Source organism: Odontesthes bonariensis, chromosome 14 (genome assembly GCF_027942865.1).
Source record: "Odontesthes bonariensis isolate fOdoBon6 chromosome 14, fOdoBon6.hap1, whole genome shotgun sequence".
In the NCBI taxonomy this organism is placed as follows: Eukaryota; Metazoa; Chordata; class Actinopteri; order Atheriniformes; family Atherinopsidae; genus Odontesthes; species Odontesthes bonariensis.
This window is the reverse complement of record NC_134519.1, coordinates 19291959-19316254: the sequence shown is the minus strand read 5'-3', so window position 1 is coordinate 19316254 and position 24296 is coordinate 19291959. Positions and strand designations below refer to the sequence as shown.

Here is a 24296-nt window from a genome sequence, read left to right as displayed (position 1 = left end):
TTTGTGTACATCACTAAGTTAACTGGTTTCTAACAATGCATTTCACCTGGATCGGTGTAGCTTCTCAGTCATCCAGTCTAAAGAGCTTAAATAGGTGGCAACTGGGTTTGTTTTGATTTTTTAAAGAAGTCCAATTGTTTTCCATTTAATCTCTTTGGAATCTTCATGTCACGGTGAATAAACGTTTAGGATGCAGGAGGTTTTTTTTCGCAACAGACATTGTGAATGCCGTACCTCACAGCAAAGTGGAAGCATGGACCCAATGAAGAAACCCAGAAAATACACCTCGGAATTCTCAAAAATAAGGTAAATGAGAGCAAATAAGAAAGTGAAAAAAAAACTTTACCATCAAGCTTTTATTTAGCAATAATAGAAATTTTGTTTAATACCCAAAAGAGTGAGGACAGAAAAAAAACTGAGATACAGTATACATCTAGCAGCTATCAGTAACATTAGAAAACAAATGTGCTCAACTGTGAAGGAGGTAAGGCTTGCATAGTTATACCTACACACATGCATTTATCATGACAGTTGGATTCCAATTAGATCAATGCTCTTAGCACAAGGAATAGAACTGGTTGTGCTAACCTAGGGCAAGACATTCACACACAAGCACACACAAATCTATGAGGCAGAACCAGTTTCTCTGCGTTAGTATAGAGAGCAAAAAAGGTGTTTACCTGATCAGAAAGACCATTAATCTGCATACATATCTATACAACACATAGTTACATGACTTAATCATGAAGCATGTAATCATTTTATAGCTCAATCCAAAATCTCTTACCAGATCTAATCTAGCAGAAATATGGTTAGACATAGGTTTACAATCTACTATAGTGGCCTTTTAAATAAACAGTTTGATACATTTCTAACACATTCCATTAAGCACGAAATATCTACATCACTCACTGTACTGGGAAGTGAAAACAAAGGCAAAAGTACCCACATTTCCATTTTAAAACTCTGAATTGCATAACAATATGCATGCACTTGTGTCAATCGGTGTCAAAGCTGTGTTGAGAAAACATCTCGAGCCGTTGCTGCCACCTCGCTGCACCGACACTGATGAGTTCATTGTTCTCATGACTGAGGACAAACTACCAAAGGTTAAACTGAGGTTGTTGTTTAAACACTCCATCTAACATGTAACATTTCTAATACATTCTAGCTGTTTCCACTACATGCTGATACCTTATGGAAGTGTTCTTGAATCACATTAAATAAGAAAAGGTTTTTTGTGCTTTATTGTTCAGACAGATCTACTGAGAATTATGAGCCTCTGGGTTCAAACTGTGTTTCACTGCATTTTTCCAATTATTGTACCCCACACTCAACTGCTGTTCTATACAGACACATTTGTGTTGTTGCAAATGTTGAGAGTGCAATCCCCAGAGCAGCAGATGGAGTCTAAAGGTGGGAAAACAGAAATCCACCAGTATATCTGTGCGTGTTTTTACATTTAATAGATGTCAGGCAGCTGACTGTAATTCCTGTCCCAGTAGCCTTTCAAGTAGAGCCAGTCCTGAGCTTTGTTCTGTGGGTTGGGTCCATGCTGAAACCACCTGCAGAATAAAAATAATGTCAAGACACCACGTGTATAACTGGTAAACATAGCTACTCCTTTTTCAAACTATAAATAAATAAATATCTAGAAACAACACATGCAGTTGTGGATTTTGTCCTGAGGAGGGCGGTGTAGTGCAGCACTTCACATCAGAGCAAAACAGAGATTAAAGCAAAGCTTTGAACCAAACCTTGGGCCAAGTGTAGTGCTCCTTCTCAATAATAGTAAAGGGAAATGCAGAGTTGATAACAACAAAATTACAGTGAGTTAAGGCACATCCACAATTAGCAAATGAGCCACAATATACTGTAAATCACATTTCTCACTAACTAACCTTATTTTCCAATCCTCTGTTGATTTAGATCGATTTTTTTGGGCCACCCGCTGTTTTTCCTCCAGTCTCTTCTTCTCTGCACTTGCCAGATCTACAACACATGAATATCGAAAACTCAGTGCCGCCAAAGATGGATTTAAACAGAAACTCAAAAGTCAAGGCCACATGCTGTACCAATGTTTCCATTCTCCATGGCACGAATGTCAGGTCTGAGGCGACTGTCTGTGGGAGGAAGGACTCCCTCCATGCTCTTGTCCAGCTCATTTAGCTGCATGGCGAATGTGGAGAATGCATAGAACTGCAACAGAGAGAATCAGCTTAGCTCAAAACCCCCAACATCATCTTCCACAGAAAGCCTCTTCGTGCTGTACCTTTGCCGAGTTGTCCGGTCGAGGTGTTATCTTCCAGATGAGCTTGCTGCCGGGGATGACCTGTACTGTCTCAGCATCAGGTGGAGGCATCTCTTCTGGCTCCTCATCAACACTGCTCTGAGACTGCAGAGAAATATGCCAGTGAAATATCTATATGCCTTCACAGAGACTAACAGACAATTTCAAGGCAAAACTAATGTATAATTTGTGTGCATACAGCTGAGTGATTGATTAAACGATAGGAACAAAGCGGTACTAAATAAGATTGACACAGAAGCACCTGTCAAGAGGTTACAAATATGTGCGAGAGAGTGGATTACTTAGAAGGGTGAGTTTTATCCCAACATCTTGCATCAAGAGCGAGTATAGTAACAAGACAAGGTAGGGGTGCTTCTTCACAAAGGTCTCTCACTTATGCATTGTTCAAGCTTCTGACTAGAAGCACAAAGAAGCTGCAGTTTTGAGGATGGGATATGCGAAGGCATCAGAAATGGCAGAAAATAGTGCAGTCTTTGTAGAAAAATCTTATGAAAATGCAAAATATTTGCTTGTTTAAAACTTGCTTGCTAAAGGGCTGGAGAGCACCACATGAAGGAATGTCTGCAGTTTGCATTTCTGAAAATGGAAATGGGAATTTGGTCTAATATCTGAGAAGTACAGGCAGATTTTTGTACATCACGCTTTACCGCCGTTACGTTGTCGTGTATAAGTGGCCCCAAATCATTCAGCAGCATGACAGCGACTCCTAAACATACAGTGAGAATTGTAAAAAACTGTCCTTGATGACAGAAACACAAGGAGCCCTGATCTGATGGTCTGGCACCCCACAGAGCCCTGTCTAGAATTACATGTGAAGTTAAAGGATGCTGAGGATGCTTAGATTCACAGACAAACTGTGACAACCACTGCAAGATTCTTTGAATAATTTTCCTGCTGAACATGCTGAAGCCAAATATAGACAAGATTTTAAAAATTCTGTTCACTGCTACTTTTCATGGTTTTCTTCACAAAAGCGTCCACACTTTTATGCAACGTCTCACATGTACCTTAAACCTTTGAATCAAATGGAAACATGGAGGAACGAAGGCAATGACATTGCATACCTCTTTGTTACTCTTTTTTTCCTCTGAATTCTTCTTATCTGTTTTTTTGTGGTCATCAAAGGTAGCAGGATCGACCATGTAGAGGCATTCAGTCCATTTGCCATACAATGCGCAGAGCTTCTTTTTGCTGCAAATAAAAAAAAGACAGATGTGAATGAATCACAGCCTTTGGTGCTCTTTGTTATACAACCTCCACTACTGATCAAGAATTGCTCAGGTAACTATAGCAAAGAACTGTCTTTTCATATTACAAATGACAAAGTAGTAATTTGTGACAAATTTACTTTTTATCAAGGATGTATCCCTCAACTTTATGGAGCTCTTTTCCAAAGATGCCACAGGACTTGAACGTCATGCTGCATCTCTCGCCGGTTCTGAAACAGAATGACAGCCTATTCACCTATTCTTTTTCACTTTTCTCCCTCTGCAAGCTGAAGTTTTCAAACATTCGTCATCCTGTTCACACTCTATTCTAATCGCAACTGGCCCAGTTCTGCTGGCTTCTCCCAGTACTGAAAGTAGATCAACATCACTCAGCAGAGCATGGAAAAAAAATGCGCCCAAGTGCCTGCTCATGCAAATGCACAAGGAAAGCATCTTTGCACACACACGTACACAGAGAGAGGGATTAATTTTTACTTGTGGTTGTACACTTCCACGTTGCCGTATTGCTCAATCCAAAGCTGGCCAACAATGACGTTGTGGACACGACAGGTGGGGTTTGTCCAAGTGTAGGCTTCATTATATCTGCAGAGACCAAAAAGCAAACAGTGAAGACAAAAGCAACATGAAAAAAAGCATCTTAAAAGGAATATGACTGTGAACTTACTTGGGAAGCTCCAGTGTGATGGTTCCCTTGGGCTCGGCTTCTATGCTCTTTCCCCAGAACTTGAGTTTTGGATATATGGAGCCATGGAAGACGAAATCCTCCCTGAGACCCTCAGCGTGAAAGGCACTGATCGGAGGGTGGTGGCTTACTTGTTCCGACATCCACCTGAAGCCCAAATCGTCTCTAGTGGAGAACATGGACATGACCGGTACCACTGAGAGCGCATTTACCAAAGATACATATCTATTCCAAATCTAAAGGACTTTGTGGATCAGTGAGTTTTGCAACGATCGTACCTTATCAGCTCATACGTCTCCCCCAGCAGTGGGTTGAAGGGCTTCCCTGTCCTCTCCCACTGTGAGGCTACAGCTGACACAGCAAATGCTGCAACACACTACATTGCAGCATTGTTTTTATTATAACAAAATTACGGACAAGCATTTTTAACATTTGATTATGACAGGACTACAATGCTCAATTTGAAAAAAACCCTGATTTAAAACAAGGGCAGAGTTCTTTATGAAAGGCAAGTGATTTTGATTGGATTCCTTATAAATAAAGAAAAATTGCAGGTACCTTCATCCTTTCAACAGAGTCTGTTGCAGCATTTGCCTGGTGGATGAGGTAGGTGTGCTCCATGTATTCCGTCAGCCGCTGGAGGAAACTCAGGGGCTCATTAAATACCACAGGCATGGCAATCTTTGATAACTCCTGAGAAGATGAAGAGTTGGGGGAGATAAAAGACACAAAAAGAGCACAGACTGCAAACTTGGCAGTGGATTATGCATTTCTCCTTTGAGTTACAAGTTCATTAGAGAAAGCTCCAAATCAAATATACTTCGGTTCAAAAGCGCTTCATTGCATCTCTCAAAGCTTGTATTTTATACAGTTTGGAACTGTACATCAAAAGGGTCTACAGTTCAGTGTTTTCACACACCTACTGGTAAACATTTGACTGGTACAGGGTTTATATGCTACATTTATTCAGGATTAACAATGACCTACTCTGTAATCACTCACATGATAGCTCATACATAAATATTTCGATGCAAACTGATTTTATATGTATTCTATCTAGGATGTGAGGCTTGTGTAAGACGTGATGATTTGGACTGATAAGCAAACTGCAGGGGATGGAAGGAAAAAGAGAATTTACCCTCATTATTGTTGCACAGTAATGAGAGTAAATCCATAAAACATGTTGGAGTGCTAGGTAAGATGTAGATAAAAACAGCTCCAAGTTATTTTCAAATCCCACGAAACAAATATTTTATTCATAATAGAACAGTGAAAATATCAAATGTTGAAAAGGAGACATCTTATTAATTCATGAAAAATATGAAGGTCACCTCATATTTGATGGAAGAAACATGTCACTAAAAAGTTGGGACAGAGCCATGTTTACAACTATGTAGCATCCACTCTTTTATTGACAGTCTGTAAATGTCTAAGAACTGAGGAAACCAGCAACAGGACCTTTAGGGAAGGAATGTTGTTCCATTCTTGTCTGACACAGGATCCAAGCTGCCTATCAGCCCTAGTGTTTTTGTTGTAATTTACATTTCATGATTTACAAAATGTTTTCAAAAGGTGAAAATTCTGGACTGGAGTCAGGCCAGTCTAGCACCTAATTTGTTTATATATTTTTTAAAACTATTTACTGTTTTAGCAGTGAGTAAAATGTTATACACATGATTTTACTGTAGCAGGAGTGAAACATATTTATACTGACAGTCCTATTTCGCCATAACATTTTCGCTATGTTGCTTGTTCCTTTCTAAGCCGCCAATTTGAAGACACTAACTATTAAGTCGAGATTAATTTGAAAACAAGTAAGAAAGAGACAATCTGACTACAGCTGTCCTGTTCTCACCATGCCGATGCATTTTTTCAGGATACTCCACACGCTCACGTCGTTCCTGGAGAACATGGGAACTGGAAGAGATGATCTGTGGGAGGGTGATGTAAAAGGAAGGAACTGTAAGAGAGAATTGGTACATATGCTGGCATCCATCTCTGTAAAAATAGAATATAACCTACAAGCCATTCATGAAAAATTCTTTCTTTTGCAACAAATTCATAGCAGATAAACACTGGAAACGTTATTTGGTTGCAACCTTTCCCAAAAATGACTCTAAATTGACTGGGTAAACTACACATAAAATTCAATGCACACAACTTCACATGTGAGGTTGCACTATTTACAAACCTCAGAGCTGACAGAAATGCTGACCTCTCATTCAGAGGGAAAAAAAAAGGTTATTTGACACCTGTAAGCTAACAAGCTTTCAGCTGGACTGTTCAAGTGTCATGCAATACACATGAATGGACGTACAGCTGCGTGCGAGTGTGTGTTGCTTTTTAATACTGGTTTTACACCCTTTTAGTTAGTCTTTATGAATCTAGAGTCCTAGAATAATTCATTCTAAACCATTATTGTAAATTGTAGACCTTGCTGCAGAGCTGTGGCTGAGTTTATCTTCCAGTCTTGCTGACATCTGTAGTATTGACTTTTTTACAGGTACGCAAGCTAGAAGCAGATGGTGTCCCCGTTCAAAAATGAGTGCTGGAACAGCTACACACATAAAAGCCATTACTTCAGCTAAATAAACAGCGACTGTAGGAGAAGGGAGGGGGTTTGCGCCATCTGTATGATGAACAAAGCAGTGATGCATAGCAGATATACTTCTGGCCTAGTTTTTGTTCCAGTTCTCTCCGATTCAAGATTAATCTAAGCATAATCAATTCCTTTAAATTATACTAATAAGAATAGTTTTTCTTCTAAATTACAAATACTTAAAACTGTTCGTTTTTAATGTTTGGTGAACCTGAAGTTTTTTTTGTGTTAAAATTGTATTATTTGGCTTTGAGTATGGATAGTCTATACAGTTAATAAGGTGACCCATCTGGTATGGATAGGTAAGGATGTCACTATTTACAATAGAGAGGGAGAAAAAGAATACGACCTGACTTACTAATGGAGACTCGCAGAAGTAATTCAAAATAAACAGACATCTCATGTATGTTTAATGCACAACACATACAAGTCTTCACATATGCAAACAAAGCTAGCCAGACAGCCAGCCCTTTACTGCAACTCTTCTCTGAGCCATTGCCTGTTAAATTATTTATCAATCATTTGGTGGATTAAAAAAAGAAAGGCTGAGACAAAATCAACAAAGAAAGAGAATATCAAACTTGATTAAAAAAAAAAAAAAAAAAGAGAAAAAGCAGACTGCTGAAATAAGTATTCACTTGGAGAGTTGGAGCATGGGGAAAACAAAACAACCTATCCTCTGTGGATCAGGAGCTCAAGCAAAAACACCTGATTACAAAAACAGACTAGAGTGGAAAGGTGGCGTCTCATTACACCAGCTCTGCCTTCTGGATTACTTTCTGGCTGACCGAAGTCAGCATCCTATCATCAGACACATACCAAGCAAGCTATTTGCCCAAAATTCTAATTTTATTCTACTGAATAAAGCTGTGAAGATCATTGTCAAGAAAGCTTGGAATGTAACAGTGTCCAGGTCGTCTGCAGAGCACTGAGCTTGCGCATCTCTGTATTGCCACCTGACTCTTTGCATATAATTTCAGCCAGTAAAACATGACATCAGAACAGGAGCATGTCTCACCTGTGCTTCTGAAGTCCATTGTATTGGGCTGGTTTGTTGCCATGGTTACCCTCTCCTGACATACCGGCAGCCCCTCTGTGTGTGTTAGGATGGCAGAGGCTGTTGAGAATGGGGGTGTCTCTGCCCTCGTCCTCTTCCCAGGAGTAACTGGCTACAGACAGGAAGCCGCTCACAGAGAACTCCGACTCCGACTCTGTAGGATGATGTCAATGGGCAGATGTCGGGTCACGCCAAACATTCCACACAAAGGTTCGAGTAGCTCGCTAAGCAAAGCTCTGGCTCTGGTGCTTCAAGAGTTTACACTCGGAACAATATGTGTTTCTGTTTGAGTTCTCCTCTAAACTACCCCCTCCCAGCTGCCGGCCAAACCCCACCTGAGGATTATGCTCCAATGAGATGCCACACCGAGGCTTCATTTCCTCCAACACTGTTTGCTCTCTGCCTGCCGAATACTACTCCTCCCTTACACTGTACTGCCAGTGACGTTACAGGGGCTGTCACAACCAAAATGGAGTGGAGAAAAGTCTGATATTCATACACTAGAATAACATTATGCTAGTCTGAGGTGAGTGCGCATTCTACATACCATATACTAGAGTTTTTTTTATAATATACGTTGAGTGAATTTCAGGCAACGGATGGATGGATTGTAAGGGAGTTGGGCATCATAACAAGCTTTTATTTTTTACAAAATCAAACACACTTTTGCTTTAAACATCATTGAAACATGTTGAAAAATTGAATGAAGTGAATGGCAAGATTTAATTAGAATGTCACCCATCTTTGTATGTAAAATCTACTATATTTCACACCACTTAGTAGGGTTTTGTTCCCCTGCAATAACTCAAAAAGGCGTAGATAAGGGCAAAGGTATTAAACCGTTACTCGTAGAGAAGTCACCCAGGTAATCATAAAATGAAATAAGTAAGTAATCACCAGATTAGGCTTAATCTGGGATGTACACCAATAGTCCAATGGCCACTGTAACAGAGCTTGAAAAGGTCCACAACAGAGAGGTCCACCTACCAGGAGGGAAACTAAGTATATCGGAACCATGCAGAAAGGTTTCTACGTTCTGGTGAGACAACAAAATTTACTCCGCTATGATTAACTCTTTCGGTGCCATTGACGTCTATAGACGTCAATTTAAAAAAAAATGTTGACTGCCAAAGACGTCTATAGACGTCAATTGCGTTTTTTAATGGAGCGGGCTGGGGAACAATCTAGCGGAGTTTGTCACTAAATCTTAGGCTTGTAAACACTAAACAGAGAATATACTGGCAAAATTACCCGCAAGGTGGCAGCAGTGCCACTTTGCACAAAAAAAAAAAAGCTCGTTTTCTCAATTTTTTGGTCAAAAACAGCTGTTTTTGGTGAAACCAACCTATGTTCTACTGTCTATTACTAAAGGACTGAAAATGGTAGAAACATAGAAACACACTTTTTTTTCCTGATGAAAGAAGAGAGTCTACTCTTTCTTTTGGTAATTTCAGTGTGTACATAGTCATAAGACACACTTTTCTGTGGGTCTTGTAAAATCAGTCAAAATACTGTAAAACACTTGGCAGTATGGGTCTCTCTGCACTGAAAATGGCTGGCAGCCAATGAGTTAACTGCTCCTATGATGAAGCATGGTGGCGAAGGCATCATGCTATGGGGGTGCTACTCAATGACAGGAGGAGTCCACATCCAATCTGACAGAACTTGAGAAGTTCACCTTGGAGGAATGAAAAACTACATACCCAGGATATACCCAAGAAATCTAATAGATGCAGCTGCTTCTAAATTGGCTGCAACAAATGTCCTGACTTAAAGGTCTAAATACTTATGAGAGTATCTTCAATAACTTTGCAAATTTTTACTTTGTCTACTACTACTTTGTCTTCATAGGAAATTGAATGTGGGGTGCTGACAACAACCACAGTTTTACTCTTCTAAAATTAAATCCACGCTATAAAATGTTACAAAAGTGAAGAAATCTGATGCTTTCGGAGTCATCTAGATGCTAAGCACAGTGTAAAGTCTTCAGTTCACACTCTCACTGGCTGTCAAGAACAATCGTTAAAAAACAAACAAAAACAAAATAAAAAATAAATGAAAAAAAAAAAAACACACCAATATAAGAGCTATCCAGGAGACAAGAGGCACCACATTATTGAATTGGTCATGTGGCGTTCACAAATTTGTTGACGACTTTACTAACTGTCCATCTAAAGATTTCTTACCCGACACAGCATCATAGAAGTCATCTGCAGAGAGGGTGCCGAGAGTAGATGACCTCCTGTATTTACTGAAGGACTGCTTGAGTTCGTGATGGTCAGTTGCCAGAGTTTGCAGGGCTTCAGTCAGAGCTTTGTTCTTCTCCTCTTCCTGCTCTAACTTCAGGCTCCACACCTATAATCACATGGACCACCAGTCAGATAAGACACAGACACACGGCAGAGACAATGAAAAGAATCTGCTCTTCCATCATTTCACTGAAAACATTCAATTGTACAGTCAAGTCAACACAACTTGCAAATATGTAATTGGTGTTTGACTGACAAGAGATAATTAATCTGCTTGTTCAGCTGCCAGAGTGCGTCTGTCTCTGTGTTGCCGATGACAGGTCATTGTTCTAACCCTGCACACGATCTGGTTTCTGTGATGCAGAACCATACACCCCAGTCTGTTGCCCAGGATTGGATGTCCCATCAGGCAACCTGAGAAGGGCTTCTTTGGGACAGACCAGATCAGTGTTTCCCGTTGTCTACTGTTGAGACTAAACTAGAATAAGATACTGCCACTGAAATGATAAAAGAATAAAAGAACTATAACATTTTAAAAAGGTCTCTCAAAGCAAAGAAAGTGCTGCGACCAGAAAAGTGGAACACCGTGTTCACAGGCTGAAAAACTCCCATAGTCACCTCGAGGAAGACAGATCAGTTAGAGAAGGAGGAAATTTGAGACTGTAGAGCAAGGCCAGTTTCTTTGATTTAAAATCAAAAGTTCTCAAAAGCTTCAGCTCTTTTGATTGTAATGGATATTATGAGTCGTCAGACCTATCATGTCTGCCAGTTTGCTCAAGGTGGATGATACCACCAGAAATGATCCATATGACTGATGAAATTAGATTTATGCTGAATCTATACCATAGATGAAAGACCAGTACCCCATCCAGAAGCTGTGGAGGGAACTAACGAGCACTGTAACAACAAAGACTTCCAATCCCTAAGACCTACAGATAGTTGCAGAAGAGCAGTGACCCACGATCCCAAAGGAGACATGCAGAAAGCTTGTTAGCAACTATATTGATTGCTGTAATTGAGATTAAATGTTCTGCAGGAAAAGAATGCAAACAGTTAAATACATAGTATTTGTAAAAATGCAAATAGGTATGAAGATAGTTTGAATTGACAGTATTTTGTGACATGTACTTTTCAGCTTTAAAGAACTTATTAGTCGAAAATTTAAAAAAGGTGGGGCTCACCAATCTTCCTCTTCACTCATATGGCTTTGCCATCATGAACCTAGGAGGGGGATAATAACCCACCAAATAGATGTTCTGAGGTAATAAAGAAATCAACTCTGAAGTAGGGATTCTGTTTCTTGATTTTCATGTAATGTAAACCAGCCATTAAAGTAATAGATGTGAAATACACCAATGTGTCAATGTGCATTTTTTTTGTACAATAATAATCGTACGTTTTTAATAAACAAAATTATACCTGACCTGATTTACTAATGTTCGACTGCAGTCAGCAGCTTGGTCTTTATTCTACAAACCTTTATCCATTTATCCATTTCCAGATTATTCTGTTTATCAAGGCCACTTAAAGGCTGATGTCATTTAGAATGAATATTGCTTGATTCTAATTTGCAAATGGTGAGTCAGAGCAACCACAATTCCAACTTTATATATATATATTTATATCAACAGAAGACTTGGAAAAAAGAAAAAAAAAGTTATCCATGATAAGTTAATACCAACATGTACATGTAAAAACTAAATATCTGCATGGATTTTCTGTTCTATGCCAAAAAGTTTTTTTGGAAGTTTGATTATAGTACGATTAAAGAAATTAATTTCTAAAATGTGCCATAAAATAGTTGAGTAGCTCCGATCATATATTGTGTACTTTGTATATTTTTACATTTTCTACTGAACTAGTTTTATTTTTTTATAAATAATTTAATAATAATAATATTTTCTTTAAATAATTTTTTATTTTTTTGCTCGTTCTTGTGACACTTTTCAACAGCTGTTATGATGACTTACCATGCCACCCGAGGATTTGTTTGGAATCGGCAGCAGCTGTTCAAGCTTTCTAAATGCCAACTCAAGCATGGAAAAAAGCCCTAGACTATTTAAGGAGGAAACGCTGTTGATGTTGGGCAGGAGCAAGATGGAGGAAGTTTAAAGCAAATGCTCGTGAGGACACAGCAAAAATATTGAGAACACAGTATTATGCGTTTCACTGAGACATCGCAGAGACTTCAGACATCATTGTTCAGCAGGAAGTTGTGACCATACAGACATTGGATACATGGTCTCAGGAAGCTGAAGAAGATTTGTGGGGAATGTTTTTCTCAGCTTGAAATGCAATCTGTTAGCCACATGGAAATGATGTAAATGCCATGGCTGCATTTGGGATAGACTACATTACCTTTTGTTTAGAGAGTATTATTCCTACAATGACAGTGATGTGGTTCCCTGATAACATGCCCTGGGTGACCAATGACCCGAGAAAGCTGCTGAACATGAAGAAGAAAGCCTTGAGGGAAGGAGACGGGAAGTTATTGAGGACTGTTTAAAAACAGCTGAAAAAGAAGATAATAAAGAAGATGAATGAATGCAATCTGCTTTGCTGTTGGGGCAGCAGCATTAGAACCAGTGACTTAAAGAAACTAAACAAACAGATAAAGAAAGCCGTCTCTATGCTTGGGACTGCACTGAAGCCCCTGGAGCTGATTGTGCCAAGAAGAATGCTTCACACATTGATGAACATATTGGACAATACTGGCCACCCTCTACATAACATAACGTTGAAACAAAGTCTCTTCGATCAATGGCTTCTTCAGCTGCCATGCAACATTACGATACAGGCAGTAATTACTGCCAGCAGCAATAATTACACACAATGACTGCTTACGACGATCAACGAAAAAAAAGATTTCCCTTCAGTATTAACAAAGTATTTTTTCATAAAATTTTCATTTATCCTTTTATTCAATTCAATTTGACGCCAACAGAAACTTCTTTCACGCAACTGTCTTGCACCTACACTGACAAATTTAACACGTTCACACTTCTTTATTATGCTCTCTGTCCGGCCCCTTTATGATGCATTCTGATTACAGCACCAATGTGGAGTTTGAGATTGGTCCTGCCACACATAAAATATATTACTTTGGCATTCAGCCATGTTTGTGGAAAGATTAATTGGCAAGTGTTTGCCATGGATAATGGTGGCAGTAGGAAATTCATTCAATTCTTGACGTAAACCATTTTAATTTAATTTAGACTCCTATTGAAAGAAAAATAAAAGGAAAAAACCCTAAAGACACAAGCTAATAACAACAATTTCATAATGTAAATTAATCTCCATAAATAGACAATCTTTGCAAAGAAAAAAAAAAAATCTATGTAGGATGAGATAAATCATCTCCTTGTGTGGGAAGTGTTAAATGCCCCTTGTCCCATGCACTTGGTGTAAGAGCCCATCCACTTTGTTGTGCAACCATCCCAGCCAGCCATCATTCTCACTGCATCCTCTCGCCTGGGCACAAACAGAGCTATTTTAAGCCTTGCTGAGGCTCTGTGCTATAGCTGAAGCCTGGGAGGGATGCTTTTCCTTGGCCAATACCCTGAAGGATGGAGATTTTAATTTACTCCCTGCTGAAGGCAAAGCAAATCCCAAAGGCAAAATTATTATAGCTTTATAGAGTGCTATGTAATACTAACTGTTCATCAAACTGCTCATAAATGCAAGTTGTCTGGAAGCCATGAAACTAGAAACAGCTAAAGACATAGTCACCATATGCACAGAAATAACACCAAGTATCTCTCTGTGCATACACGCCCTTGATTGAAAGGTCATAATAATAAAAAAAAAAGATCAGGTTAGACCCATTTTCACCTCCTTCAATAAAGGAATATCCATACAAGGACCAACAGAGATACTCAGTGGGTCAATAACATGCGTGGCAATGATTAAAGAAAAGGCCAATCGGTACCAACTGTTCTCTCCAATCGCAGAGGTTTCAAAAGGCAATCATCTGTCTGACAGAAGGCTGAGAAGATGCATAAATCCCTGTCAAAATAATAAATCAATCTAAAAAAAAACAACAACAACAAAAAAATAAATTTATAACTATGACACCATTCTCCTGCTTTCAGAGCAACACAGCCTGACTGCCTGCTTATCTTCATGTCACCACCAAGTGCTTTCAAACTGTACTATAATCCTCTACCTCTTTCCCCGACTGGTGTGGAAGTGTGTTGCCAGAAATCTAGAAAAAGTTTTTGGTTATAAATCTGCGAATTGTCAAAACCCACGAGAAGGTTTCAGCCCAGCGCTGTCTATTTGTAGCTCAATCTTTTGGGAAGAAACAAAAATTGTTGCACAAAGCTCTCTACTTTAAATACCATGTACTGCAGTCACCAACGACTTCCACTGTACCCTGTGTTACTGTGTAAATGTGGCACTTTGCATTTGCTGCTAAAATGGGTCACATCCACGATGCTGAGGGGCTACAATCATAATTGCTGCAAATCCCTTTGAACTATGAATAGTGTTTTTCTTTTATACCATCCTACCGGATGTTACAGTGCAAGTACAACCCATGACGACTGTTGTGCGCTGTGTGTGCTCAAAAACAAATTTGTGTCACCAATGGAGGCATCTGGGGTGCGACTATGAAAATGTGGGATTAGACTTAATACTGCCTAATACCGGCAATCTCAGCAGTGTAGGAAAAATAATCCAATTAGTGCATGTAGTAGCAGCAGATTAGCGTGAGACCAGGAGCTGCAACATGCATGTTAAGTCATTTCTTTCTTATTAAACTATGTAGTTGTTAGTAATTAATTCACCATCCTTTGTTATTTTCAATGCTGCTCGGGTCATGAGTCCGAGTGGATGTCTTCAGTTTTCTTTGGCTGAGAATGCCTGGTTATTCCTTGCGACATATAATGTGGTTTCACAATGTACAGGGTAAACATGCCACATGGGACTTGTTGTGCATCAAACATAGCTGAGTTTTATTGGATCTGTTGCTAAATTAAGTTTTCTTTATTATGAAATGTTTTAATTTGAAAAGATTAACCACAGAAATCTTTACTTTAAAAGCTTATTTTGAAGTATTGCCATGTTAAATAAGTCCACGGTGCAAATTAAACCCATGCCAGTCTACACACATGCTCGGACAGAATTCATTACTTAATAAGATGATGTCATTAAAGGGATGCTATCAGCAGCGTGATATTCAGCACCAATACAAACACGCTCAATTTATCACAGCAAATACAGATAGTTAAAGCCATAGAAATTACCTCTGCATACTGATGAATAGCCCCTTCTTGTGCCTATGCTTCAGACTGAATCTTAAGTCAACAACACACCAAACATCTGAAAAATCCACGCTCAACTTCAAAAGCCTAACACCAAGTCAGATGGGATCAGCCCACAGCAAACACAGACAAATCAGTTGACAAGAAGAAAGCTAAGAATATCACACAAGAACAACAGTTCAGTCTTGTACCTGGGAAATGCTATGTGTAAACACCGTCACTGCCTCTTCTTTCTCCTGTGCTCGGATGCTCTGGCATGTGGAAGTGTGCCTGCAGGCGTGTTTTTTCAAAGTGGGAGGGTGAATGTATGCATCTCCAGCTGAGCCAGTCAATTTGCAAGCGCTTGACTTCCCTCGCTCAATTCACACACAGCCTTTCCCAAGAGCTTGTGTGTGGGTCCAAGTCCAAGGGTTTCAATTTGTGTGTGTGTGTGTGCCTACACTCATCAGTAAGCTGAATGTGGACCTAAGCATAAAAGCGGATCTCTCCTGTGTCCTTCCTCTCGACGTGCCAGTGATTACAACACCGTTCCAATGCTTCCACCCCCCCACCTCCTCCCAAGGGCACAGCACAGCCACTAAGACAGGTAGACACGGAGACGCAATCGTGGACTCGCAAATTTTTAAACTTGATCTGTATGAGGGAGTTAACGTAAGGGGAGGGGCTTGAGGATTTTGCAAACATTCAATACACTCTATTTAACCAATAGGGGAAAGGCACGTGGGTGATGGTATGGGATCAATGGAATAAAGATTCATGCATGCTCAGCGAGCTGCAGCAAATCTAAGAAGCTAGTTCCTATTTACATCAAGTGTAGGACCGAAGGAGATTCCTCACAGCTCGATCAAAATTGAGATTAAACATTGACAGTTTCATAATCATTAAAAAAAAAATACAAACAATATATTACATGGACACAATATATTGCACAGGATCAACCTCTGCAAAGTTTTATGGCTGGGAATGCATGTGTACGGTCTGAGTTTGGTCAACAGTATTCATGAAGATGAGACGGTTTCTCTTACCTCTTCTTGTTTTGACAGAAGCTCAAGGCACAGATTAAGGGCATCACAAGTTTCATGGGATTGTTCACTGGTCTCTTTAGCTTTAAGTAGAAGAGGTGCAGCCAACGCTTTGTAAAAAAAAAAAAAAAAAAAAAAAAAAAGAGAAAATAATGCACATTTGTCGATTATCTTAAAACGTGTACAGGATTCTAATACAGGGACACAATTCTCTCCACTGTCACTGCACATGAGCTAAAAGGGAATTGTTGGAATATTCTTCATGTAAAGTGCATTGAATTAAAACTAAACTAACAAAGATATTGTGATAATTTTCACTATCAACTATCGACTGATTGGTGGATTACTGCAGACTGATGAGTCTACAAATATATAAAATGTCTAAATAAAGAGAAATCTGCCCATACAATTTTTCCAGAATCTGAAATGAGAGCTTAATATTTCACATTTTACTGTGGCAAAAAATTAATTTCCCACTGTGTCCTTGAAATGTTCCATTCAGCCTCTTCTCTTGCACGTGTGTACAATGTGATGGCGGAACGTGAAGGAGGCCTGGGCTGCCTAATAAAGCAGTTTCAGGCAGTGGTGTATACTGTCTGCCACAACTCAATACATAAACAACAGGGTTGTGTTGATGCCATGCAACAAGAAGAAGAAAGTCTGTAAATGTACTGGATAAGTTGCATTTCAAATTGAATATTAACCCATGGATTACTGCTGGTATACATTTGTCAATGAGAAACAGTACAATAAACCCTGATAGCTTTGAAAGACTGTTGCTGTCGTTACAAAGTAAAGGCTCTTTCTACCTACACACGTTTATCCTTATATTTAACAAGTATGCTCCTCCCTTGCTTTGTCATCACTTGTCGCTTAGCTGGCTCGTGTGCAAAGGAGGAGGGGAGTAAACCCCAGTGTCTTCTGTGGGAGAAAGTCACTCCCTTTGGTATCAATTTTAGGTCTTGAAATGATTCGTTTCACAAAATCATCGATATTAAATTCTTAAATAATTTCCTAATTATCTCTGAAGTTTAAAAAGGATATGAAAGTGCATGGCAACGACAATAATTGCATGGATCTGACTGAGGCTTACCAACATTTTCCTCATTCTTCACCATGGATTCAAATATTGACACTTCACTCTCCAATTTTTGCTGGCAGGCTTTGGCTGCCTGCAACAGAACAAAGAAAAGAATAAATACTTGCGTATCGGAGTATCTTTGCAGCATTACACAGCTGGGAGCTGGTCGGAAGCAAAAAGATTAAATTATCTCTCGTGAAAAACAAACAAACAAATAAAAAATAAACCCACCAACAACAAAAAAATAACAAATCAGGATTCATAATAAACTTTATGAACTGAAACTGAAGTGTAAACTGATTATAGATTAATTGTGGACAGTAGTAAGAGAGGAGATAAAAAAATATTCAAATATGCCTCAAACAAGGTAATCACAACACTGAAGAAGAGAGGTACTTTGAATCTCAAACGCTCACACTTGGGAAGCCAATGACCTATTTATTCTTTTTTTTTATTTTATTTTTTTTTAATTAGAAATGTCATGTGTTCCATTTGCATAATTGACTTAATATGCATCCACAGCAGTGAAGGAAAAAATGATCACACGATACTAAAATCAGTTAGAAATTCACACACGGTTACAACAAAGGCTTTGAATGCAATCCCAGCATGACAAAATGAACTTTTTCTTTCAAGTTTTTAAACTTACTTGAACAGCTTGCGTCAGGTTCCCCTTGTCCACATCATTATCAAAAAGTGTATCATAAATCACTTGTTCTTGGCTGCAGTGATGAGTGCTGTAGGATGCATGTTCCTCCAAAGCATCCAGCCATCTCTAGGTGGGCAAATACCAGTAAAAATAACATAATGGTCCATTCATGTGGATACGTTTGCAGGGATGTTGGTGTAACAGCAGCATAGAAGGGGTTCATCTTACTTTTCTCATTGCTAATGAATCTATCTTTGAGGGGACTTTAAAATTAAGCGCGGTGTCATCGAAGCACCTCACCACGAAGAAGCAATGATCCCATGGTTTGACCTCGTATAACAAACACAAAAAGGTCATGTTTTCTGCACCAAATGTCAAACATCATCATGTCACAAGCTGAGTGGAATTACAACCAAGGCATCTTATGACTGAGCAGCCTTGTTCAGTCATAACAGATGATAAGCCTCTGCTACTTACCATGCAATAGGCTTGTGAAAGAGACTTACAGCCCTGTTTTCTAACACCATTCTGTGCATCAGCTCTAAAAAAAAATAATTAAAAAAAAAGACAGATTTGCTTTTATTTCAGCCACTGCAGGTGACACGGTACTGTCTGATTACACATAACTTTTCATATACACAGATACGTTGAAAATTAACACGATACAGTTTTGTCTTTAGAAAACTGCAGAAAAAGTCATCTCACTGTCTTGGGTACCAGGAGATGGTTCCATTCTCAATCACAACCCAGTGGGATCGCCATCCAAGAAAGCGAGAACTCTGTCAGAGACACAAAATCAGACAAGTTATGTATTAAAAGGTCATTCATGTACATGCGTAAATACTTAAATAAAAGTTTAAAAACCTTTTTAAACTTGCTTTTTTCTTTCCACAAGTTTCAAAACTAATTTATTTCAATGTAACATTTTTGAGAGCAAATGATCTTGCATTATGAGTAAAATTATTTTGAAAGGATTATAAACCCATTTAGACCTTAGGTGTTGTTAAAAAAAAAAAAAAAAAAAAGAAAGGAAAAAAAAAAATGGGTCTAAATTGGTTAAAAAGTAAAACTTTGAAGTAGTAACGTGTAAGATTTAGTAATATCTCGTGGTGAAACCGCAAATTCCGATTCAACTCCCCATCCACTTCTTCCTAGCGTCTTGTAAAAATCATGGTTGATACACACACACTCAGAGTAATAAATAAAAGTACACAATCACAGCATCAAACACAAAGTCAGATGAAGAGCAACATGTAACATTTTTGCATTCTGCAATGTTCTGCAGGTAAATCTTGGATCCTTTCAGACATGAGTATGCTACTTTGAACTGCACAAAGTCTTACCAAGCAAGACAATGTACCACGTCACAATGCATGTACTGTTCAGGATAGGCTAAGGGAACATGACAAAAACCCCGAAGCTGTGATCCAGCAACCGAAGACCCACAGATTTCCACCCAACGGAGCCTCCTCAGGATGTGCCTGAGCCATGGAGGCTCCACTGTTCAACCCACAGGACCAAAAACATCCACTGCAATCATCACTGTGCCTGGGATGTATTGACAAATGTGAACACTACAGAGGTCCAGTGGTCTTGTTTGATAAAAATGACTTGAACCAACATAATTATAGGCAGCTTGTTTTATAATATGAGTTTGTTGTGACTGATTGGTGTATACCAGTGGTTCCCAAACTTTTTTGGCCTGAGTACCCCCTGAGCCTTCTTGTCACACCACGAGTACCCCCTCACACATACAACGCGTGCGAGGATTCTCCAAAAGTAGAGCAACACAGTGGTTATTACATGAAAATCATTTTATTTAATATCCTTAACTTGAACATAAAATTCTCAGGCTTTCTCTCTCTTTTTTTAACCTCAGTTGAATTCAATATAACAATGAAAAAAAATTCTTGAAATATAAATAATTAACCAAAATAGCATAAATACTAAATCAAAATAATCTTCCTTCGTTATCTAACTTAAACAAGTAACATTTCTCTTTTTTTTAAGAATACATGAACATAACTCATTTCTCTCCCTTTTTAAGAATACATTAACAGGCCTAACTCATGTAACATTCATCACAAAACTGGAGTCTCCTTCATAAACAGTCCTCCATAAAAGTGTGACGCCTTAATAAATAAAATAAAATAAAATAAAACACTCCCCGTGCGCCGAGTACCCCCTGCAGTACCTCCGCGTACCACTAGGGGTACGCGTACCACAGTTTGGGAACCACTGGTGTATACCAACGAATAAGTACAGGTTATAGACAGAACAAGAATATCGTTTGACCTATCTGTGTACCTTCCAGAGAAGGCCCTCAAACGTCTGCATTCCACTGCTGCCATCCTAGAAGAAAAGAGAAATCTCAGACTTGTGCACAGACGGAACACATCTAACAAGATCAGCCTGGGGCCTTTTTTTTACCCATTTCCACCATGACAAACTGCACTAAAGCTGTGCCAGGATTACCAGACATTCAGGCAAGACTGCTGACTTGTAAGACTGTTCTTCAGCCAAGAAATCTCAAGCGAATATGTACAAAGAAAAGAGAAAAGAGGTGTGTAAAAAACTGGCTGTCTGCACATCCTGCCCCATACTGAAAGTAGGTGTATGTTTTAGGTGTAGCCGAGTCCCTATTTCCTGTAGGAGAAACTATAAAAAACCAGTCTGTGATTAGGTTAAGAAACATGAATGAGCACAGTAAGTTTCACAGATGTTTTTAATTGCGGTGCTAACTGAAAGTCCGGGGAATCATAAAAGTAATCAATGATATAAGAGATTTTTTTCCTTTGGTAACCATGAATCCCATCAATTAGTATTAATTATGTCTGCAGTTAATAGTTTAGGTAGAAGTGTGCATGCATCAGACTGACACCTAACATACTACATACAAAAATAAATAAATTATATAAATTAAAGTCTTGCTGAAAGAAAGCAGTAAAAAAAAAAAAAAAAACAGAGTATCATCAACTGTTTGAGCTCACCTTATCTTGATAGGCTGCAAGAATCTGTTTGAGTTCATCTGTACGAACCAGGTCCAATGCTGTCTGCTCTGCAACATCATGGAGCCATGCAAACAAACCATTATGTGCCCTTAGACACCACTTGAAAACAAACAGTTCTTATGAACAGTGCACCTTTTCCAAAGAGTAAACTACAGAGCGACAATGTGGTAAGAACAGAGATGAGTGATATACCATTGTTGTTCTTGACACTTGGGCTGGCTCCAAACTTGAGCAGCTTTATAATGCACTGCTTCTGCCCTCTGTAGGCTGCGCAGTGTAAGGGTGTATTCCCCACTGAATCCCTGCAGTGGATATCTGGAGGCTCATTTCCACTGAGCTGGAGAACAGAGGTCAGGTGAACCACTAAAAACAGAGACTGATGTTTGCCTCATTTACCATTTAGTTTGGAATGTACACAGACTCAAACCCAGAGAATTAATCTTAAACAATAAAAAGCAAAAAACAAATATAATTCGCACAACAAATCAGCGTTGGTCTGCTTAAAATCAGGGTAGGTCACAGGGATAGTTGGCACATCTAATCGTGGTTCGTTATTAATCATAATATCAGTCAGACTCTGTTCATATATCAAGCATTATCAAATATATAATGCAATTCTCTTTGTGCATCTGAGCAATCTCAGAGACAACTGCCACCAGAGAAAGACTCGAGCATGGCCTATTCTTTCTGGGCGAAAAACACTCCCAAAGTGCAATATATACTCTCAAAGTTCTATAAAAAAAAAGGCCAGACACCAACCAATTTAGAAAGAGTGGCGAGATCTCCCTCTCTGGCGGCTCCAAGAAGCTTCTCCTCCTGCCGCCTCATCTCCCTCCTCTCTGCAGCTGCACAAACCAAACAACAATACTTGAGAGCAAAGACAGCTGAGCTTCTGTAATGAGAAGTCATTGGCCATGTAAGGGCTGGGTGAGGGGGTGGCTCCCATCTTTTCATACCCTCCAGCATGGTAATGATTTCATCATCCTCTGTCATATCTTTTGGGATTTGAGCTGTTCCATTGATTTTGTTGGCACAGGCATCATACCGAAGCAGCAACAGAACAATCTCCTTAAGGGTCCAAAGAGAAGGGGGGGGTGCATGACCATCACTTCTCATTAATCAATTGTCTCAGTGGGAGAGGACTAAATATAACATGGGAGTTGTTGACATTCAATCCACATCATTTGCAATGCAGATGGCTTCCTCTATTAATAGAAATGTTTTCATACCTTCCTTCCAGTGTATGCTGCTTTGTGTAAAGGTGTGTCACCCATGTTATCCTGCAAATTCACATCGACTCCTGCCTGCAAATGCATTCCAGGTACTAAATTTATCTGGCTGCGGGTACTCAACACAACAAACAACAGAGAAATATATATCTGAGCTCTCACCCTCAGTAACTCCTCCACAACATCCCTGTGGCCAGAGTTACAGGCTAGATGGAGCGCCGTCCATCCTGAAGTGTTTTTAGAAACAGCTGCAGTCAAAAAGAGGAAAATGAATACGTTCCCAGCCGCACCTGCAGTCATGTCAGCTGTTTAAAAGCTTTCCTCACACTTACACCTGCAGTTGGTGTTGAGAGAGCTGTTTTGATCCATTCTCGACTGAAGCAGCCCCTGGATGAGAAGACAACTACCCTCTTTAGCATAAAGGAGAAGCTGATCCTCTGGTGTGTCCTCCATCTGGGCTTCCATGACAAGACAAGCTAACTGACGTTAGGTCCACGTCCAAAATAATTAACACATGAGTCGCTTTACGACACAAACATTATTATACGCTACGGTCCCGAGTGACAACTTTAGTCTTCAAGCACAATATTTACTCACTGCTGTGACAGTTCAGTTTCACTATTTACTTTAGCGAGATGTCAAATTCAGACTATCATTCAACTCTAAATGCTTCCAACTTTCACACACGTTCACGTGTATGACACTTCACAGCTGAAATTCGATCGCTTCAATCAGCTGACGGTCAGCCGTCACGTGACCAGGCAGCTGCTATACCGGCGTGTGAGCAGGGGCGTAGCGACATCAGCTGGTGCTCCCGGCCGGTTCCCATAGCTCCGCCCAAAACTTCAACAGATTCTAAAATATCTCTTCTACTATCATACATTTATTTATCCAGCTTAAAGTATCAGTGGTGTAGGAATGCTTTTTGTTGCTTCAAGTTTTTTTTTTTTGTGATGGCAGTGTTAACGTGGGTGATTTGTAAGTTGTGATCAAATTTTTTCTTCTTCTTATCATAGAGTTATTCTTGTATTAGTTTTATTTTTATTTTCAATCCATCCACTGCAGCACAAGAATGGGCCATTTTGTGTTCATTGCTATTATCCATCGCTTTATTATGTAAAAGTGTGCTTTGGAAAAAATTGGTTTTGTGATTGATGTGACTTGTTGCAAACACATTTCAGAGGCACTGACATAGACAAGGTAACTAGTTAAAAAAAACAACTCTTCTTTGGCATGCTGTTAGTCCTACTGTTTTATCAACACTAGGACTAACATCCTGAATCTTCCACCTCTTTTCACCTTGTCTTTGACCACCGTCTTGTTGACTTCTTTACCCCTTTTTTCCTAAATTGTTTTTCTTACCATTATTCTATTTGCACACATAGAAAGAAGCATGTTGAACACAGGTGAAAAGTTGTCAGCTAACTGAAGGCAGCTGTGAAACAAAAAGGCTGAAAGCAAATCTCATCAAAGTGTACAAGGAAAAAACATTTTATCATACAGTTATACTTTTCTTCCAAATTATTTGGTTTACGCTGTTCAGTCAAGCCAGAGACTGTTTAACAATAAGAAAATCCACTGAAGTGTCTTTTTTTTAATCATATCTGTCTCTCTCTCTCTTTTTGTATTGTGGTTATGTCCTGTTTTATTTTGTAGAGTTTCCCCCTTGTTCATTCTGTTGAGATTACTTCCCCTCTTTTTTCACACTAGGTCTTCTGATTGCCTCATGTAGTTAATGGAATTAAGCACTTACATTAGCAATGGAATGGTCAGTTGTAACATACAGCATGTAATATTTTTGGTTCACATTAATTTGACTGGTCCTTTTTTTTATTTCAAAATTCTTCTTTTGCACACTAGATGGAAGCATTTGCTGGAGCACTGTACAGGTTGTTAAGAATTTTTCATTTTCT

At 39.2% G+C, this 24296-nt stretch overlaps 1 protein-coding gene across 4 annotated transcripts; it reads right to left on the bottom strand.

Annotated features, from left to right (window-relative positions):
* Positions 1-376: 376 nt before the first annotated feature.
* On the bottom strand, positions 377-23095 carry LOC142399008 (oxysterol-binding protein-related protein 1-like). Of its 4 annotated transcripts, XM_075483328.1 has the most exons (27): positions 22716-23095; positions 22546-22631; positions 22384-22458; positions 22111-22222; positions 21914-21999; positions 21347-21491; positions 21134-21201; positions 20451-20495; positions 18849-18922; positions 18621-18684; positions 18372-18473; positions 18144-18269; positions 17507-17585; positions 16417-16523; positions 10065-10233; positions 7840-8032; positions 6078-6153; positions 4781-4915; positions 4501-4598; positions 4205-4387; positions 4015-4122; positions 3660-3749; positions 3376-3502; positions 2273-2395; positions 2076-2199; positions 1902-1992; positions 377-1565 (listed from the first exon to the last, which is right to left on the bottom strand). In XM_075483328.1, exons 1-27 carry the CDS (start codon positions 22846-22848, stop codon positions 1463-1465), a joined length of 2922 nt encoding a protein of 973 aa, XP_075339443.1. In that variant the 5' UTR covers positions 22849-23095; the 3' UTR covers positions 377-1462. The 4 variants fall into 4 exon arrangements, with proteins under 4 accessions (XP_075339443.1, XP_075339444.1, XP_075339445.1 ...); XM_075483329.1 differs by lacking the exon at positions 20451-20495; XM_075483330.1 differs by lacking the exons at positions 21914-21999; positions 22111-22222; positions 22384-22458; positions 22546-22631; positions 22716-23095 and having other exon boundaries at positions 21134-21196; positions 21347-21407.
* Between the last annotated feature and the right edge of the window lie 1201 nt (positions 23096-24296).